This window comes from Notamacropus eugenii, chromosome 7 (genome assembly GCF_028372415.1).
Source record: "Notamacropus eugenii isolate mMacEug1 chromosome 7, mMacEug1.pri_v2, whole genome shotgun sequence".
Lineage (NCBI taxonomy): Eukaryota > Metazoa > Chordata > Mammalia > Diprotodontia > Macropodidae > Notamacropus > Notamacropus eugenii.
The window spans coordinates 35,104,909-35,120,774 of record NC_092878.1 but is presented as its reverse complement, the minus strand read 5'-3'; the positions used below and the strand labels follow the sequence as shown (position 1 = coordinate 35,120,774).

Below are 15,866 nucleotides of genomic sequence, written 5' to 3'. Positions count from 1 at the left end.
CCCGAGGGGGCGGGGCCGCGTCCTCATTGTTCCTTCCCCGGGCGAGTCTCGGGTTCCTCCCCCCCTCCCTGGGCTCTTCTCTCCACCCACCCCTCCTCGGGCGCGGGGGACGCGGAACATGGGCTCGCGCCCCGCCTTTGTCTCCCGGGCGCGAGCCGCGTAGCCGCCGCTCGGCTTTTGTGCCCGGCGCCCGGGCGCGGGCGGGGGGAGCCGGGGGTGGGGGCAGCCGGGGGCGGGGGCGCGGGGCCCCGGCCGGACCGCGGCAGCATGGACGTGACCATCTCGGAGCTCCTGGAGCTCTTTCTGCAGAGCCCGCTGGTGACCTGGGTGAGTGCAGTCCGGGCGCCGAGGGCTGCGGGGGGCACGCGGGCTGGGGGCCTCGCGGAGCGACCGGACCGGGACGGGACGGGGCGGGAGGGGGTCGCTCCGTGCCCGGGAGCCTTGGCCTGGCTCCCCTTCACACCCCCCGCCCAAGGGGCTCGCCTGCGGTGCTCTTTGTTTGCCAAGCGTGCCCCCACCCTCCCCCAGTCCGGTGCAGTCCCTTGGGGGGGTCCCCGGCGCGCCCCTCGGCCTGACCAGGGCTCAGGAGAGACCCCAGCTGCCGCCCGGGAGCCGTGCGCCCGGCCGGAGAAGGGACGCAGCAGGTGGTTGTTGCTGACTTTTGATTGGGGGGAGAATGAGGGGAGGGGGCGAGGCTGCATCCCAGCCCCCGGGGACGTAAGTTAAACTTCTCCAGCCATTACGGTAACTTGGGCGCGGGAGCAGCGATCTCCTTGGTGGGGGCCACCTTGTCCACCTGTTCCCTCTGCCCCGGGACTTGCGTGCGGGAGGCCGTGTCCGCAGACTGGCCGCCCCGGAGGGACCCGCCCGGACGGGACAGCCTCCCCAGGGCCTTCCCTGGATGATTGCCTAGACCAGACTGGAGGCGTTCTGGGGAGGCCTGGGGAGAAGGCTACTAAGTATCTGCGGGGAGAAATGTTCCTCGGGCCAGGTGGCCCGGGTGTGCGCGCACGTGTGCCTGGGCCCGTCAGGGTGGGACAGTCCGGGCTGGGGCTGGGATCCCCAGCCTGGGTGAGATGGGCTAGCTGGGTAACCCTGCTCTCTTTTCCCCAAGGTGAAAACTTTTGGTCCTTCTGGAAGTGAAAATGAGGACAACCTGACCATGTACATGGACTTGGTGGATGGCATCTTTTTAAATAAAATCATGTTGCAAATGTAAGTAACTTCGGGAAGGGAAGGGGAGGGAAGGAAAGTTTCTTGGGGGGTGGAGGAAGGGCTGTTGACTTAGGCTGGCATCTCAGACCTCTATCCACATGGGCCCTGCATCTAGTAATACATGTCCTAGGAGTACCTTGGGTTATTTTAAGGACCCCAGAATGGGGTTTGTAGCTTCTTTTGAAAGTTGAATATGAATGGCCTTTATTAAAGTGTTACAAGTGTAACGACTTACAAACAGGGTGCTTGATTGGATGGGCTTGTGGCACAATAGATCTCCCAAAGCCCCCGGTTTCTTTTCTTGCGCATGAAACTTTCATGTGTGTGTCTGGTTACAGGAAGTGTTAGGGCTGGAGCATGTATGGGTGAAGATAAAATTTCATGCTAAGTTGGGAGGGCTTTTTTTTTTTCATTCTAGTCTTGTCTTTCAGTTGTAGGACACCAGGCACAATTGGGAGGACCTCTTCCTTCCTAAGTTGTCTCAAAAAGCCACTTTTAAGGAAAGGTGAACGACTTGGGCGTAGTTACTTGTCTTGAAGAATGGCTCAGGACAACCTTTTGTCAGAGTATTTTTTACTTGGTCTGATGTACTCTTCACCACATCCGTTTCTGTTGCTGAATTTTGCATGGCTGCTTGATTGACTGGCAGCCTGTGTTTTTGTAGTTTAGTGGGGTTTCACTCCCATGATGCTTCATATTTGAGCTACATTTCAGGGTGACTCATTGATGTTTGAAGAGATAAGGGCTATTGGAATATTCTTTTTAAAATTAATTTTTAGCTTCATATTTCCTCTCTCTCCCTTCTTCTTCTGCTCCATAGAGAAGAAAGGAAAAGCAAAATCCCTGGTACAAACATGTATATTCAAGCAAACCAGGTTCCCACATTGGCATGTCCACAAAAGTGTCTCCATCTGTACTTTGAGTCCACTATCTCTTTCAGGAGAGGACTAGTATGTTTCATCATGGGTGCTCTGGAATCGGTTGGTCATGACGTGGATTTTCAAAGTTGGTTGTTTTTATGGTATCATTTTTATATAAATTCTTTTGGGTTCTGCTCACTTCATTCTCCATCAGTCTGTGCTGCTTTTCCCAGGTTTCTCTGAAATTATCCCTTACATCAGTTGTTACAGCATAATAATATTTTATCATGTTTGTATACCATAACCACTTAGTGTAGTTTTTTTAATATATTTTTGGTCCTTTTTCTCTCTCTTTGATCTATCAGTTAGTGCATAAGTGTTTCTTGGGTGCCTGTTCTTTGCTACTCACTGTGCCAAGCAATGGGGGCACAAAAGACCTCAAAATCTAACAGTCTCTTTGGAGTGTTTTGGAGTGTTGACCTAGTATATTGTTGGCCTAGAGAGTTTGCAGTTTAGTAGTTTTTTCATCTTAGTGGAACTTTTTTTTTTTTAATGATGGGCTTACCATGGTGGTTGGAGGCATGTGGAATAGTGGAAAAAACTTTGCTTTAGGAAAATGGCAGTAGTGTCTTCTGGTCCCAGCTTTACTATTCCTTAGGTAGCTAGCTGCATGCCTTTAGTTGGTTTTTTACCAGCTTTACTTTTCTGGACCTCAGATTCCCCATTTGAGAAAGAAAGATGTTGAATAAATTAAAAGATCTTCTTATAGGTTATGAGTGTGAAACAGGGAAAGAAATATGCATTTACGTAATGCTTACTGTGTGCCAGTCACTTTACAAATATTCTCTCATTTAGTCCTTATAACAATCCTTTGGAGTAGGGTTCCTGTAACCATACAGTTGAAGAAACTGAGGCAAACAGAGATTCAGTGCCTAGCTCAGGAATTACTCAAGTTAGCAAGGGTTTGAGGCTGGATTTGAACCCAGTGCTCTCTACTTACTGGGTCACCTAGCGGCATCTATATAAGAGGAAATTCAGTTCTAATTATGGTTTACCTATGACTGTACCTTGAAGAGTGGAAATGAGCTAATTGGAGAATATTAATTTATGTCAATGATAAAGAAAAAAAATTACCTGCAATCAAAACTTTCTTTTTTGGGGGGCTGATGATGGAACTTGATTTCATTTATAAAATGTCATTTAAAATTTACAGATGCAAAGTTTAACATTGCCCATTCATTTCCCCTCCCAATGAATAGTTAGGATCATTTAGCAAATTATTAGGTATTAGAGTTTGGACACTAGCCTTTTTTACATAAAACTACTAAACCCCAGTGTTGGATTAAAAGCTAAACAAAAAAGATGACTTCCCTGTTTGAAATGGAAACTTGTTTTGACAGGTCTACTTGGTGGAGAGATGAAAATGAATTCTCTCTGCAGTGCTATATGATAAACGTATCATTCTGGCTGCACTAGTCCATTCTGTCATGCCTGTTAAGTCGCTGGATTCCATTGGTCCAGAATCAATGGACCAAGGTTCTTTTTGATGAAACCTGGAGGCTATATAAAATTAAGAAAACCAGGGAGATATATATACATACATACATACATACATATATACATGTATGTGTATACACACACGGCTTTTACACACAGACCTCTAGAGGGGAGATTTGCTGTTGGACATCGCTCTCTCTGTTGACCGTTGGCATTTCTCAGGCAATTACTGCTTCCTTGTAAAATCAGAAGGGTCTTTCTGAGTGGGTCAGAACTGAGAGCCAGAGTCAGAAAAATGCTAGCTCATCAATTCCTCAGGTTTCTCTGGTGGCTCAGTTTCTGCTGAAGAGTTCTTGCTCTAAAATGACTATATTCTGATTGGATTTTTAAAAAATTCAATTTAGTAAATATGTATTAAACTACTGTCTACAGGGTAGTGTGCTAGGTGTTAGAGGAAATAGGAAACTTTAGATAGAGACAGACCCTACCTTCCTGGTGCTTATAATGTAATGGGGTGGGGGGTTCAGGATAAGACCATCACAGAAAACAATACCAACTAATATATTTAAGCCAGCCCCAGAATATGCTTCATTCTTCAGGAAGACAGGGCTTACCCAGGCATCTTGTCATTTCTCCCCCATATGGAACAGCAGAGACCAGGCCCCACCCCCTAGGGAGAATTAATTGACTCCCTTTTGGAATTCTGTCATGAGACTGAGCTGTCCTGATTGGTGGATGAGTAGACTCTCCTTCCTCACTGTTTTCTAGCCAGCCTGACACTGGGACTTCATATCATATCCAGCTTTTCCCCAGGAAAACAGGACCTACTCTGGCAACTTGTCGTGCCGAAGTCCCCAATTCTATTGGACATCCAGATTGTCTGAAGCTAAATTCATCATTACCCAATCACCCAGGTTTATAACTTTGGCATCAAACTTAATTCTTCACTTGCAAGCCATATTAGTTCCCAGTGCTTACTTAGCACAGTGTCTGCATGTAGGGGCACTTAATAAATTTTTTTTGAGTCAGAGTCTTGTCATTACTACCTATATTACTGCCCCCTTCTCTGTGCCCTGTGGAGGTTGTCTTGCTAGTCAGCTGAGGGGTCTGTTTATTTAATTTCCACAAAAGATGACTATAGTTGGGGCCAGTCGTTTTGGGCATTGGCTGACAAGTGACATCAGTGCTTCTGAGAATAAAACACTGGCTTTAAATAGAAAAATAAAATTCTTCTCTTGGTGTTCATATGCAGGACTTGGTAGTGGTTAAAAGGGCCAACTCTAATGGGAGAACTCCGTTGGAGCAAGATATAAAAAAAGGGATAGGAGGGTATAGCTTGGGAAACCTAGGGAGGTCTAATAAGTGGTTCCTCTTAAAATTAATCAGAGTATCTGGATGGGATAGCAGAGCTGATTAAGTTTGGACTTTAAAAAAATCTTTCGACTCTCTAATTGGGAAAAGTCAATGTTACTTGGTACTTTGGGAAAAACCTTGAGGCCAGAGATTCTTAACTTTTTGAGTATCAGAGACCCCTTTGGTAGGTGTGTTAAGCCTGCAGACTCCTTCCAGAAACACTTATTAGATGCATAAAATAGTAGAATTACAGAGGAAAATAGTTACATGGAAATACAGTTATCAAAATATTTTAAAAGCTAGATTGACAGACTTTTAGGCTGTGCGTGACCTTGGAAAATTTATGACCCTTTTCTGGGATTCGGTTTCCTCTTTTAGAAAATGAGGGGGGGATCTTTAAAGTATCTTTCACCTTTGGAACCAGTAATCCCGAGTACATGCAGATATTTGTGTGTGTCTTTGATCTGTATTTCCTTGCTATAGTGTTGTACCTTCTAGACAAGATTTTTTTTCAAATCCTCTTGGGCATTTGGACTTGGGCAGAGAAGCCAGTGTCAGCTCCTTTTCCCCAGCCCCCAGGGACCTGCTGCAGAGTTGAGATTGTTTGCTTTCTTTCAACTCTACCCCCCTGCCAGGTGTTACTGTGGTTTCTGTGGGATGATCAGGAACAGACATATTACTGGCTATTAAAAGCATGTTGTATTCAAGATGCATCGAGAAAATATAGAGGAGACTTCAGGTTTGGACTCTATTGAGATTAATTTTCTTTTTTAAGCATTTTCATCCTTTTAGGTGTCATGTTTCTGTCCTTTGAATGGTTGTTTTTTTTTAAGTCACAGAAATAGAGACAAAAAAAAGATTGACTGCTTGGCTCTTTGAAGAGGTAAAGGGTTTGTGCTGTAGCCAGAATTAGAATGCAGGAATTTCTGGCTCTCAGATCCTTCCCTGTAGACTTGCCGAAGAGTCCTTTTCCAGCCTTGTCCTACTACGACTATGTCAGGGACTCAAAACTAGTCTTAAATGTTATCAGCTGTCCCTCAGGTTGGTGGTCACGATTTGTGGGAAGTTAAATCATTATGTTTTCTCTGGAGCCCTGGGGAATGGTGACTTTTTTCGTTTTCCAACCAGGTGCTTTGAGGGGAATGTTGAGTTCTTAGCCTGGTGACCCTTGGACATGTCTTAAGAATAGCTGTTGGTTGGAAAACAGAAAATACAGGGTGTTAGGGGACCACGATTGTTAGGGCTGTAGTGCTAACAGCTTTGTGTGTCTGGACAAGTCACCTGACCTCAGGGTGTCAAGTTTTCTCCTTCTTTATCTTTCTCTGAAGATGGGGATTACTTAGGATTAATGAAATATGAATAGAAGAATTTTATGTTCTAAAGAAAAGAGACTGGAGATTATAAAAGATGATGACAATCATTGTTAATTGGAATCCAGGGAGCATCAGAGTTTTTCTGATAACTTGTTTTTTCCTGTAATTTAAAGATGAAGAAAAGGCATCACCAGTTTGCTGGTGAAGTGAAAATGGAGCTGGAAGGAAACAGTTTAATTTCCTCCCACTCGTTTTTTACAGATGGAATGAACCATGGCTCGACTGTCTTGTATTTCTCCCAGTGCTCCAAGTACCGGTATCTAATCGGTATCTAATAATGGGTTTTGGAAGGGATGAAAGAAAAACAACTGAGACCTTGAGGCTTGAGAACATAGATTTTAGCACTTAAAGAGACCTTAGAATCCATCTAATATTACCTTATTATATTTATATTATAAATATTATATATAAATTACATTTACTATAAATATAAGAAACTGAGGCTTATGAGAGGCTAGGACAAGGTCATAAGGGTAGTAAGTGTCCACACTGGCTACAATTTTAGATTTTAGCCTGGGGCGGGGGGGGGGGGGGGGGGGGGGAGAGAGTGTGTGTGTGTGTGTGTGTGTGTGTGTGTGTGTGTGTGTGTGTGTGTGTGTGTGACTTAACCAAGGTCACACAGCTACGTTTACTGAAAGTCTTGTCTTCCGAATTTGAATCAGTTTTTCTTTCCCACCATACCAGGGATTGTAGTGTGGCAATCTATTGCTTAAAAGAGGCCAAGAATCAATTGACAGTATTTCCTTTTCCTAAACAATCTGAATTGACCCTGGCTCCTCCATAAACAAGTGGAGTCCTGAGGATATGGTCATGATCCTAACGAGTAAGTGTCAGGCTTCTTTTGTAGTGATGGTTTCAGTGGGGGAGGTGCTTCCCAGAATTGACCCAGAAGGGAAAAGCACAGATGATTGATCGGAGGCCTCCCTTGCCCACGCTGTTATCTGGCTGGTGAATCCAGGGGTGTATGAGTTAGTGCCTTTGCTGGCTGTATGCAAATTGCAGAAAGGCGTGATGAATGTTTCTCTTTCTGCTTGTCATTTTCTTCCTGTATTTGTCAGAAGCTGCTCGGTGACATCTGTACATTGGTTGCTAAATGAAAAAGACCAAGCCTCCCCTACCCTCTTTTTTACTTTCCCTCAGAGTTCCAGGGGCCAAGAGCTAGGTGATGGTTTGGGTTGTTTCTGAGCATTTCTTCTCCTGCATAGCTGTTTCTGCATATATACTATCTCCCTCCCAACTTTTTTTGGGGGGGGCTGGGACTTGGGATTTAATCAGAACGGGGAACTTCTGGTGGGGAAACTCCTTCCAACAATACAGATGAACAATTTAATCTATAATGGTTTATCATCTTAGTTGCCTGAAGCACTGAGAGGGTCAACTGACATAGTCACATAGCTGGTTAGAGTTGGGGAGAGACCCTCTAGCTCCTTAAGATGCTCATGTTAAAAAAAATACCAAGTGTTGTAGCTGTAATGTAAAGCACTAAAAAAATACTCCAAGGTTGTTCAGCACCTATAGTATGGTTTATATTCTGAACTTGTCCCATCCTGTAAGCTCATTTCCAGAGAGTTAGGTTCATCTTCAATTTCTTGGTACTGAGGATATCCAAAATAAACATGTAAAATATGGCCAGGTTCTATGCAGGAACGGTAACATCACATGACTGCCGAATTGGGTAACCTTAGCCCTACCCTAAGATACCTGTATTTCTGTTTCAGTGACAAACAATGAACGTATAAAATCTGTGGCTGGGTTATTCTGTCGGGGGGGGCGGGGTAGATTTAAAATAATTCAACCTAACAAACTGTGAAGCATGTTTACTTAAGTGTTCAATGAATACCTTTTTTCCCCCCTTAGCTTTTAAACAGAGCTGCATAGATCATTGTGTGTGTGTGTGTGTGTGTGTGTGTGTGTGTGTGTGTGTGTGTATGTATTATGTTTTGGTTTGTTATATGATTTCTCCCATTTATTTTAGTTCTTCTACACAGCATGACTATAGTGAAAATGTATTCAATAGGAATGTATGTGTAGATCCTATGTAGAATTGTATGCCATCTTGGAGAAGGAGGAGTGTGTGGGGGGGGACAGGTAGGAGGAAAAAAATCTAAGTTTTATGGTAGTGATTGTAGAACATTAAAAATAAATAAATGAAAAAAATAAACAGCTTCATAAAACCATTGTATTTCAAAGACTTTCGTAAGCATTTTTCTCATGTATTGGGTTTTCATGGGCTGTTCATCATAAAGCTTTAATTCTTTAACTCCAAAAATTCCACGTCCCTTTATGTTCTATTCTTTTGTCGGCCTGGGTAAGAGAAGAAGAAAATATTTATATAGATAGCACCAGGCATTGTGCTGAGGACTTTCATAAAGACTGTCTCATTTGGCTGTCACCACTGATGAGAGGCAAGGTGTGTGTGTGTCGAGGTGTTGTCTCAAAAGAATTTACACAACATCCTTGGGAGGTATCTCTGTTTTACAGTTGAGGAAACTGAGGCAGAGGTGAAGTGACTTGTCACATAGCTGGTAAATGTCTAAGGCTGAATTTTAACTCTCTGAGTCCAGGCTCAGCTCTCTATCCATTGAGCCATTTAACTACCCTCTCCTACCCTGCAGGAGCTCATGATCTGATCACAACCTAGTGAAGTAAGGCACCCAATAGCGTTCCAGGTCCAGCTGTCTATGCACTGTGCCACCTTGCTGCCCCTAGGGAAGATTTCACTTAGATTATGGTGATAGGCCTTCTTCTGTTCTCCAAGAGGCTCTTAATAATGATGGCAGAGTGGACAGAACATTGGATTTGGTGTCCAGAGGACCCGAGTTCAAATCTTGCTTTAGAAACTTACTAGTCATGAGACATTAGCCTCATTTTCTTTCTCTATAAAATGGAAATAATTATCGTGCCTATCTCCCAAGGGCATTGTGATGAGCCAGTTGCTCTACATTTATTATGTGCCAGGCCTTATGCCATGCACTGGGGATATGAAAAGAGGCAAAAGACAGTTCCTACCCTTGGTTGTTAAGTTGTGTCCTACTCTTTGTACAAAAGTAATAGCATGCCGCCAATGTCCATGGAGTTTTCTTGGCAAAAATAATAGAGTGGTTTGCTGTTTTCTTCTCCAGAGGATGAAGGCAAACAGAGGTGAAGTGACTTGCCCAGGGTCATACAGTTAGTAAGTGTTTGAGGCTGGATTTGAACTTGGAAGAGGAATCTTTCTGATTCCTCTCCAGACTCAGAGTTCTGTCCACTGAGTCACCTAGCTTCCCTTATACTCTAATCACCACCAGATGAAATAAGGTATGTAAAACAGGAAGGTGGTTATGAAGACCAAATGAGATGGCAAATAAAGTGCTTTACCAGCCTTAAAACACTATAAATGATAGGTAGTATTACAAATAATAATAACAACTTTTTCTCTGCAGTATGGGTACTTACTCTGTTTACTTAAGTCAGGAGGGGCAGTTAGGTGGTGCTGTACATAGAGCACTAGTGCAGGAGTCAGGAGGATCTGAGTTCAAATCTCACCTCAGACACTTGACACTCACTAGCTGTGTGACCTTGGGCAAGTCAATTAACCCCAATTACCTCATCCTGGGTCATCTCCAGTCATCCTGATGAATACCTGGTCACTGGATTCAGAAGGCTCTGGAGGAGAAGTGAGGCTGGTGACCTGCACAGCCCTCCCTCACTGAAAACAAAGTCAAGTGCAAGTCATGTTATCATTTCTCTGATGGCACGGTCTTCTTTGGCAACGAGGGACTAACGCACTTAAGTCAGGACCCCAGGATCTGAGGACTAATCTCTGAGGGTTGCCTGCAAGCAGGACTTTGTCATGGGGTGTACATGATTTAGAATCAGAAGAGCTGAATTCAAATCGTAGGGCTATCACTTTTGTGCCCCTTGTTCAAGTAATGCTACCTCAGCTTTCTCCTCTATAAAAAAGGACAAGTTGGGTTGTGGAGTCCTTCCTAGCTAAAATGCTAAATCCTGGACCTTTCTTACAGCTTCCTCTGTAAATTGACAGTTGTAGTGTTTGTTCTGTCTCCTCCTTCCCAGTGGATATTAGGAAACTCCTTTGTACTGCATGAACGTGAATTGGTATTGTTTTGAAAAGCAGCCTCTGGCAAATGTGGTGAAAAGTAGAATCTCACTCAGTTCTAGCAAGTCTCTGCTCTGTAAGCAGGACGACTTTGGTGTGTATATGACATACTTATTAAGAAATGGGATGAAAGCCTCATGCACAGATAAGTCCGATGACTTTCCTTTGGTTTCATCTCCATGAAGGCCGACACTTGTCTGAGGTTGGAAAAGAAGTGATGAGACCCACAGGAATTATTGATGCCCAGGCCCTGCCTGTGTCATTTTGTTGTGGGACAGTTTATATTCTCTGTATTGTTGCAAATGGTCTTTTTAGATTTTGTGAGCAGAGAGTCAGACTACCACTCCCTTCCCAGGTCAGTGGAAAGACGCCCATTGAGTCTCTGCTAAAGTTGCCCTTTCTATAAGAAGCCTTTCCCAATATTCTCTAATTTAGTGCCATCTAAGATTATCTCCAGTTTAGTCTGTAAATATCTCATTTGTTCATAGTTCTTGAAATGTTGTCTCTGTCTCTCAGTACACTGTGAGCTTCCTGAGAGTAGAGACTTTTTTTCCATTTTTTTGTATCCTTTGTATTCTTATTAAGATTTCATACATGTGGGATTGTTAGACGTTTAATCATGACATAGCTTGTATCCTAGGATTTGGAGCTGGGAGGAACCTTAGAGGCCATCTATTTATTTTACATTTTACAGATGAGGAAACTGAGGCCCAGAGAGGTTATATGATTTCCTTAAGGTTGTGTAAGGTTGAGCTGGTCTCAGTTCAGTCTGGGTCCACTTCATGCTGGCTGTATGACCATGGATAGGTCACTAAATTTTTAAAAATAATATTGTATTTTTCCCCAGTTACATGTAAGGAAAATTTAAACATTTATTTAAAAATTTATTTTTAATTTATGGAATGAAGCAATAATTTCCATTACATAAAAAAAGGTGATTGTACACAAAACTGCAGATCTACTATGCACAACTTGTTTGTCCATTCAGATATACAACAAAATTATAAATTCCTTTCCCTCCCCCCCTTTCAGGGCTACCATTAGACCCTCCCTCACTCTCCTCCCCGCCCCCCCAGACAGTAAGCTGTTTTATATACGTCATACATGGTCACTCATGAAAAACATACTGGATAAGTCACTTAATGGGTAGAATGTTGGACTTTGAGTTGGGAAGAATGTAAAGTGCTTTGCAAACCTTAATAAATGACAGATATTATCATTTGGGCTTGAATACTACCTCAGACATTCACTAGCTGGGTGACCCTGGATAGGCAGCCAGGTGGAGAAGTGAATAGAGCATGGACTTTGGACTTGCGAAGACCCAAGTTCGAATTTTACCTTAGCTTCTTAGCTTGTCTTGCTTACTGCCTTATTTACTAGCTGTGTGACCCTAGACAAGTCATTCATCCTCTCATCCTCAATTTCCTCATCTGTGAAATGGAGTTGATAACAACACCTATCTCGCTGGGTTGTTTGTTATGAAGATCGAATGTAACATGTAAAGTGCTTTGCGAACTTTAAAAGTGCTGTATAAATGCCAGCCACTGGATAAGGTACTTCGTGGCTCTGGGCCTCAGTTTCCTTATCTGTAAAATGAAAGGGATGGACTCTCAGATTACTTCCAGCTCTAAATCTAGGATTCTGCGGACCTCTCTGTACCAGAGCAACTCTTCGAGATTCTTGTAGAAAATTTGGGAGAAGGAATTTCTCTTCTGTGGGAAATTCTTGCGTTATGAAATCCTGGGCCCTGACTACCTCAGAAAATTCCCTCGCAAGGTTCCATAGAATTTTAGAACTGGAAGAGAAAGGACCTTTGAGTACATCCAGTGAAACCCCCGTCCTTTACAAGTTGAATTAAACAGACTTTTTAAGTTAATTAAATATGATTAAATTAAATTGTTTAAATTGAATTGTGTTTAAATTATTTATTTTTTATTATATTTATATATAATATTTATATTAAATTATTTAAATTATGTTTAAATTTAATTAAATAAATATGATTAAATTTAAAATTTTTAATTAAATATGACTCTGGGGGTAGTGTGGGAAGAAGGAAACATTTCTCTCCCTTCAGGTGGCTTATATTCTATTGGGGAAAAATTATTTGTGCAGTTGATGAGTGAATCTATACATAATCAATACAAGGTAATTTCAGAGTTGGGGGAATAGCAACTGCTGGAAGTTTAATGGAGGTAGGTTGGGGGATAAATTGAAAGAGGCATTCTCATGTATTTGATGATAAACGTAGAGAATTTTCTGACAGCAACTCTGCAAGGTAGGTGCTGTTACCATCGCGTCATTTTACAGATGAGGAAACCGAGGGCAAGCAGAGCTGAAGTGACTTGCTCCAGGTGGCACAGCTTGTGAGTGTCTGAGTCTGGGTTTGAACTTGTCTTCTGGAGTCCAGGCCCAGTGCTGTACCCACTGTGCCACCTAGCTGCCCCTAGATGATATGCTCCTGGAGGGTAGGGATTGTGTGAATCTTTTTCAGTCTGTCCTAACATAAGGTTGAGCACATAGTGGGTTTTTGGTAAATGTTCTCATTAAAGTGATAATAACAGCTAACATTTTTATAGTGTTTACTTTGTGCTAGGAACTGTGCTTAGTACTTTCACCATGATCTCATTTAATCCTCCCAGCCTGGGGGTGGCAGGTGGGGTGCTTGTTATTATCCTCCTTTTACCAATGAAGAGACTGTGCTAAGCAGAACTTAAGTGACTGCCCACGGTCACACAGCCAGTAAGTGTCTGGGGCGAGCTTTGAACTAGGGTGTTCCTGACCCTAGATCCAGCAGCTGTACCATATCGATGCTCCGTTTTGAAAGGTATTTGACTTTCCCTGATTTTCAGGAAATGTTTCATTTCTTCTCTTTTCTCTAGAGACCCCAGGCCAACAAATCAGCGGATCAACAAGCATGTCAACAATGATGTCAACCTACGGATACAAAACCTCACGATCCTCGTTAGGAGTATTAAAACCTACTACCAGGTACCGTTGGTCTTCACCCCTTCCAAGTTCTGTCTCCTTTCTTTTGTGACGTAGCTTGGCCTTGTCAGAGGAATGGGGCACAGGAAATAGAGAGGAACCATGTTCATTGATGTGCCTTTTAAAGTGAACCCAGGTTTCTGTCATCAGGTACTGATCAGAAACCTTTTAAGAATGATAGATTAATCAGCAACTGTTGATAAAACTTTTATTATGTATCTACTGGGCACTAGCAATAATAATAGAAGAGCTTATATTAATTATATTAATATAATTAATTATTAATTTCCCTTTACTCTTTACTTCGGTAAAGCCAGATATTGTCAATAGGTTGGTTTTCTCTTATGTGGCTTGTTGGTGTTTTTTTCTCAGTTAGCTGTTGTGATTGCCATATCCTGGGTTCTAAAGTGAGAGTTAAAAGGTTGTGCCTCAGTTTCCCCAAGTTTACCCCAAGACTGTATGCTTGTGTACCCCTAGTTTTTAGCTTCCTATCTCAGCTTGGAGTCCCAGTCCTAAGCTTCTACACATCTTGAATTCTGGGGGGAATCCGTTCTTTGTAACACATTTCAGAAAGTCTGATTCTCTCAGCTCACTCGTGGCCTAGGCTGCGATTCCATTGATTACAACCTTGGTATAATCATTAGTGTGTATTTGTTTAAATGAAATCTCCCTGGTTCAAATGTAAGGGCAAAAGAATTTTATTTTCCTACCTTTGCTGAATGTTGGGGGACAAAAGCAGAAAAAATGTCTGTGACTCTGTTTTTTTAGAATCTTTTAACACCTGATAGGGACTAAAGCAAAGATGCTGTGGAGTACTTCTATGGGTTTTCCTGTGTGTGGTGGTTCCTGGAGCCACCGTCATTCACCGTGGGGTTTAAAAGGTTTTGGAGAAGGAAGTGGATCTCCAGTTTTAGGAGGAACATTGCTGCAGTTAGGAGTCTCCTCTTCCCATGGCCCTCCACCCTCAGAGTCTCCTTCCCTGCTTTGTTTCTCTCTGGGAGGTCCCGTGGAGATCTGAGCTAGTCTGATAACTTCAATTACAGTTATCTGCAAAACTAAAGAAGTAGTTAAGAGGAGCATTCTGCTCATTAGAAGAGCTGTTTGCCTTCCTGGGAAAGGCAAAGAAATGCTCTGGGTCATGAACTAGCCTGAGCTAGGGTGATAACTAAGTATAGCGTAAGCTGTGTTGGCTGGGATAGCCGTGGTGCTGAAATTCATCTCACTCCTTTTTTTTGACTGGGGTTTCTTGGCGTATTGTATTTCAGTTTTGTAAGTCATTTTAGGATCATGGGATCTAGAGAGGGAAGGAAGGATCCTCTGTGGTCATCTAACCAACCTCCTCATTTTATGGATGGGAGGTCAAATACCTTTTCCAAGGTTGCATAATCAGAATTGGAATCCCCTTCAGTTGCCAGTGCTCACTGAGATATTATTTACAAATAACATTTGTAAAGTATTTAACATATTAGTGCCTGACACAAAGTAGGTGCTTGATGAATGCTTTTGCCCCTCACCCCTTTGACTATAATGTTCTGTACCAAAGTTTCTCCTACTTTGTTTGTGTTATTAGATGGAAAAATGTAGATTGGATGTTAGGGGTGTTTACATACCTCATCAGAAAAATTACACGCAAATAGTGTTGATTTATGATAGCCTGGAGGGAGGTTTCTAGTGTCATGTTGACAGGGCTTGTAAGGTAGGTACAGTAGTATTAAACCCATTTTATAGAAGTTCCCTGATGCTAATCCTAACTTACTATTATTGTGATGGTGGTGAAAATGTCACTAGACTGATAGATTGTCTTAAAACTTCCTGTAGATCCAGTGGAGGACACTCTGGATAGGTCCTATACCTTATGAGAGTTATTTTCCCCCATGACTGAGTTTTTTTTGATAAAGCAAGATAGAGAGTGCTGAACAAGGAGTGAGCAGACCTGGTTTGAGAGCTGGCTTTTACCATTGACTAGCTGTGTGACCTGGGACTTTACCTTCCTCATCCATAAAATGGAAATAATAACATATCTACTTTACCTACCTCACAGAACTCTGGTGAGGAAAGCACTTTGTGCCAAGATTTTTTTCTCAGGGTAGGTCATGTCACCTTTCAGTTCATTTTGTCCTTTACCCCTTGTTCAGTATGAAGAGGTTACTGTTTATCCTTAGCAAAGAGCTGTCTGTCTTATCAAAGTGATGAGCTCCCCATCATTGGAAGTATTCAAGCAGAAACTAAATAAACGTATTTAGGAAATGTTATAAAGGTAATTCCTGCGCTGGGTAGTCATTGGGTTAGATGACCTTACACTTGAGGTTATATCAAATCATGTGGGTTTCTGAAAACTCCTCTGTCGTTGTTTTGCTTTTTTTATAGCAAACAGGGATAAATGACTTGTACAGGGTAACAGAGCTGGTAAGTGTCTGAGGCTACATTTGAACTCAGGTCCTCTCACTGTAGGGCTGATGCTCTATCCACTGTACCATCAAG

The 15,866-nt window shown here is 42.6% G+C and overlaps 1 protein-coding gene across 2 annotated transcripts in view; it reads left to right on the top strand.

Annotated features, from left to right (window-relative positions):
* Positions 1-224: 224 nt before the first annotated feature.
* The window catches only part of CCDC88C (coiled-coil domain containing 88C), a 221,126-nt gene continuing 205,484 nt past the window's right edge, over positions 225-15,866 (top strand). For both annotated transcript variants that reach the window (XM_072625525.1, XM_072625527.1), the window contains exons 1-3: positions 225-327; positions 1,115-1,215; positions 13,280-13,388. In XM_072625525.1, coding sequence (XP_072481626.1) covers positions 268-327; positions 1,115-1,215; positions 13,280-13,388 — 270 coding nt within the window. In that variant the 5' untranslated portion in view covers positions 225-267. The remainder of the gene's footprint in view (positions 328-1,114; positions 1,216-13,279; positions 13,389-15,866) is intronic.